At 39.0% G+C, this 5,322-nt stretch overlaps 1 protein-coding gene across 1 annotated transcript; it reads right to left on the reverse strand.

Annotated features, from left to right (window-relative positions):
* Positions 1–2,772: 2,772 nt before the first annotated feature.
* LOC103941996 (hydroquinone glucosyltransferase-like) lies at positions 2,773–4,439 on the reverse strand. Its single transcript, XM_009352192.3, has one exon. The coding sequence runs from the start codon at positions 4,351–4,353 to the stop codon at positions 2,932–2,934; it is 1,422 nt and encodes a 473-aa protein (XP_009350467.2). The 5' UTR covers positions 4,354–4,439; the 3' UTR covers positions 2,773–2,931.
* Between the last annotated feature and the right edge of the window lie 883 nt (positions 4,440–5,322).

The following is a 5,322-nucleotide window of genomic DNA, read 5'->3' on the forward strand; positions in this document are numbered from 1 at the left end:
TCTGTTCTCAAGCAAGGCAACAAGGAAAGGGAAAACAACCTGTAAGTTTATCTTTGATTATTTTCTCATACATTATATGCCAATTTGATTTGATTCACTGAATCAATTCTTTGATTTAGGTGAGAAGGGGTAGATACAATGGGATGGGGAACCAAGCAAGATCAGATTTACATTGATTTGTGGGTCAAAGTTCTGGGGCACAAGCTTCAGGAAAGATGGGAAGACCATGGAGGCTTTGAAATATATAATATTGCTGCTTGTTTTTTTTATGTTCATGGACCAAAGAGACCTTGATTGGTTGATGTAACCAGTTGTTTTCTGATGGAAGATGTGAAGACCATGGTGGTTTTGAAATAGATGATGTTGATGCTTGTTTTTTGATGTGGATAGACCATGGAGAACTGGATTAGATGATGTAATCTTTTTTTGAGCAGTACATAGTCGTAGACCATTGAGGCCTTATGAATTGTATTTTGATGACTTAAATTCATGACTGGAATGGTTTGTTTAATGTATTTGATGACAAGACGTGTTTGATTAGAATGTTATTTTCATGATCATGATTAAGAATTTGAATGGATGGTGAATGTACATGGTGGGAATTTGAGAATTGGGCGTGGAGGAAAGCTTGGGTATCGACTTCAACCTGGGAAATAATATGTTTCCTTAATTGCCCCTACAGTCAGTGTCATGTGCTAGGCACATGATTGAATTTAACGGAGTTATTGACGGTGTTAAGGAAAATGACCATAGCTGCATATTTTGAAAAGTTGAGAGAGCAATGGTAATTGCTACAATTTCCTCTACTTAATAAGCATGAAAAAAAAGTAATTTGCTTCTTAAAGGAGATAATAAAAATATAGTTGATTAGTTCAACTTGACGATTTTAAATAATTTTTGTAAAGAGTAAATTTAAGGTATTGAAAGGTTAGAGACATTCCTACAAATACATTAATTTTGGGGGAAGGTAGGGGGGGGAATGTACTTCACTAGAGAGTTAGTTGTATCATCGAGGGGAATGGATTAAAAGCCCGCAATTAGAGAAGTCATAGTGGAAACCTAACCTAGTTGACAGAAGATCCCAAGATCTAGGTTCAAAAGGGACAAGTAAATTACGACAACTCCAAGATGCACTATAGAGATATATTCTCCTTCTATCCATGTTCGATGATGATAACAGTGCTGGTTGCCACTGAGACTAGGTTAAGCTTTACGCTTTCAATGATTCCTATAGCTTGGAAGACTTGGAAATCCAAGTGGGGTTCACTGATTATCTAAGTAAATCTAATAGTAAGCCAAAAGTTACCTATCCCAATGCGGTACTTTTCCAACTGAGTTCTCTCTAGTGTCTGCATAGTCATTTGCTTAGTGTTGAGTTAATTTCCATTCATGCGGGGGATTGTTAGAAAAGTTTTATTATTATTATTATTATTATTATTATTATTATTATTATTATTATTATTATACTATTAAATTTATTAATTAAATGGAAATTAGAAGTGGAGCTTTGGTAGAAAGATGTGTCTATTCAAATGAAGAGTTGCAACTTTTGACTCTTCATGAATAATCACAAGTTTTCCAAAGAGTTATTATTATTATTATTATTATTATACTATTAAATTTATTAATTAAATGGAAATTAGAAGTGGAGCTTTGGTAGAAAGATGTGTCTATTCAAATGAAGAGTTGCAACTTTTGACTCTTCATGAATAGTCACAAGTTTTCCAAAGAGGTATCTCAACTTCTATAATTAGGGAAGCCCTTTATAATCACTTAACAACTTTTCATTATTTACACTATCATAAATAGAGTGCACTAAATATTAGAGAGACTCATTGAGTCCATATGAGAGAGTTTTCAACACAATCATGGTTCATGGAGCCTTGTGATTTGGAGTGCTATACTATTACAAGGACATGGTCATTGTATCTTGGGAGATAAGTGCCAATTAACTATAAGCACCGTAGTGAGGCGTAGCTAACGCAATGACTTGCTAATAATAATGTGTCGTTTATTGTAAAAAAAAATGTGTGCAATCTCTTTGCAAGAATCTTCCACAGATGTACATGTATATCGTTTGTAATTTTGTGTTCGTGATACCTAGAATATTAAATAAAAAATTAATTCAAATTATGCAATACAATAGGCATCTTTGTGCAGATTAGACAACGAAACCTTATTTGACTCGATAAAATTATTTCTTTTGGAAAGGGTTTTTTTTTTTTTTTTTTTGGTAGTGAATGTTCGGACGTGTTCTATGTATTTACACGACGTCAAGTGAAAGAGTTAAAACTTGACGTATGAGAGCTAAGTTTGAGACATCGATATCTTGATGCCTTCGTTTCATGTATGTCGTCCTTTTTTTCTTGTTGCATTTGCCGTTTTGTGTGATATTTAAGAGAATAGCATTATAGATATAATCCTACTTCAAATAACAATATTAGAATGAATTAAGTACTAATCACACGTATTTGATCTGCTTTTCTGGCCAATCAAAGTGTTGAGCCTAAAAGGCGGTTTCATGCTCAAGTCATACACCATGACAGCCAGATGTGATGTGGGGGTACATACTTTTCCTCTTAAATGTCACTTTCTCTAGTATTAATTGCCATACTTGCCCCGGGTCCAATGGCAGCCACCTCCAATCCTCCATCCATCTCTCATCTCAACTGAGTGCCCACGACTCTGTCGTGATGTAAGAAATTTCTTCCCAGTTGGGTCCCCACCCATTACATATGGTGCCTCTGCCTATGAGGCCTACCAATGCAAGAATAAACACCTAAAAAAGTGGCTGTTATACATGCACCATAATATCTTACAGTCAACCAAGAACAATTATATTATCATTTCACCCCTTTGGACAACATAACTGGGAGGGTAAAAATACGAAAGTGAAGTGGGTGAGACGCATGAAGATACTAAAACAACATTTTAATTTGAAATTTGGGTTTTCAACTTTGTGACCACATCAGATAGTGCCTTTGTAGAAGCCCCATCATCACTAAGAGCTGTAGCACCAGCATCCTTCAGGTCCTTCATTCGGCTTCTGAGTCGCTTACCTTCCTCGCCTTCCATGAGAGCTTGAACCACCATCGCAGTCTCCTCCCTTCCTACCAAACCATATTCATCCGGCTTGGGTCTCAGTGCCACCCTTACGTCTTTTGTAAACAAATAAGCATTCATTTTTTGTTCAGCATATAGTGGCCAAGCAACAAGAGGTACACCATTTACAATACTCTCCAAGGAGGAATTCCAACCGCAATGGGTTAAGAACCCTCCTGTTGACTCGTGACTTAGAATCTGAGCCTGCGGTGCCCAATTGGGCACAACCAGACCCCGCCCCTGGGTCCTATCCGTAAACCCTTCGGGAAGAAACTTCAAAGGGTCATTTTGGCTGTGAGCAGTAAAATAAGTGGCATTGGCAGCTTTGTCACTGGGACTCCTCACCACCCATAGAAACCTTTGCTTGCTCATTTCCAACCCTAGAGCCAGCTCATTGATCTGATCAAAAGAGAGGGTCCCACCACTTCCAAAAGAAACATATAACACAGAGCTACGTGGCTGCTCATCCAGCCACTTCAGACACTTGGATGACTGGTCATCCAAAACGCCACTGAACTCCATTTTTACTAGCGGTCCAACCGGGTAAACCGGCGGCTTACCCGGTTCTTTCTCCTGTAACGCTTTCAAAGCACCTCGCTCCAACTCCGTGAAGCTATTTACCATAATCCCATCGGCCAAACGGTACCGTTTCGCATGATGAATAAACCATTTGTAGGCCTCATCTCCACGGTCCTGAACCGGCTCGAGCAACTCGCTGCCGGGAATTGGGATGCACCCGGGAATCGTGACGGGATCGGAGAGGTCTCGATACTCGCACGACACCGTTTCGTGGAGCTCCGGCGCATAGAGGACGAGAGAGAGGAGCATGGCCGTGGACGGGAAGAAAATGTAGTTGAAGAGGTTGAATTCTTTGGCGACGTCGAAGGCGTCTGTGCCGAAGAGATCGACGACAAGCCCGACGAGCTTGGTGCGGGAGGCCAAGGAGCTGAGAGCGTCGCGGAGGGAGGCAAGGGATCGGGCGACGGTGAGGGAAATTATTGTTTCAATTTTGGAGCCTTGCGGGATGTCGTCAAAGCAGACTGGCGGGAGGAAGACATGGTCAATGGCGGTTGGCAGGGCGTCTAGGACGGACTTTTGGGCTTTTGTTGGAGGGCCGTCGCAGGGGACTACGAATGTTACGGTGAAGTTGTGGCGGTGGACGAGTCGTTTGGCGAACTCGGCAAGTGGGATGAGGTGGCCCATGCCTGGACTCGGGAGAATTGCTATGTGAGGTGTTTGTGATTTTTCCATGGTGGTTAGCTTGTGCTTTTTGGGTAAGTGCTTTTAATTTGGTGAAGAGAGAGAAGAGGAGTTAGCTGGGAATGTTATGAGAAACAATCGGGTGAGCTGCTGCTTTTTATAGATGTGAGGTGTTTTGGGAAGAGAGAGAGAGGGAGAGAGAGAAAGAGAGAGATTAATTAATAGTTAAATGGGATTAGAGAGGTACTTAATGTAGGGTTTGTGTTGTTTTGTTGTGGTTGTGGGAATATTATATGAGGATGTAATATGAGAGAGAGAGAGAGAGAGAGAGAGAGGTGGAGGGGGACGGCACCTTGTAGAGAGTTTTTTGGGGAATGGCCAGCCATGCAATGAACACATGTATGAGTGATGTCAACTCAAACGTAAGGCTTACGTTATCAAATCAAACTTTACATTGTACTGCTAGGAAAGTAAATTTATAGACTAAATTTACAAACTAAATAATGTGTCACAAATAAGAACTATGCATGGTAATCAACACTTAAATAATAATTCAATCTTTAGTTTTCATGGCATTTAATGTTTACAAAATTTAATCATTCTAATATTATTCGTGTATATGCTTATGACATACATACAGACCTTGTCTAACCTATTTGACGAACATAATTTTATCGGTCTGATAAATCAGACAATATCAATCATAAATCTTCACAATACGGACTATAATATTGTGAACATGAAGTCAGTCTATACATACTACTTTGTATACATATTGTTAAGCAAAATATGGACAATTTATGTACTCGAAGAACACAAGTACCAGTAATACTCCATTTCCCACAAAGGTGTGTCAATCACTCACCTCACAATTTATTTACATGTAAATGATCAATGATTGACAACCGTTTATATACAAAGTAAATTATTTTTATTTATTTCTGAAATAGTTAAATTAGAGATATAGTAAGATGAAGAGAAATATTTTATCTACTAAGACAATCCACTCATTACATTTAA

The sequence above is a fragment of a genome, unplaced genomic scaffold, assembly GCF_019419815.1.
Source record: "Pyrus x bretschneideri cultivar Hongxiangsu unplaced genomic scaffold, Pyrus_bretschneideri_v1 Contig4, whole genome shotgun sequence".
Lineage (NCBI taxonomy): Eukaryota > Viridiplantae > Streptophyta > Magnoliopsida > Rosales > Rosaceae > Pyrus > Pyrus x bretschneideri.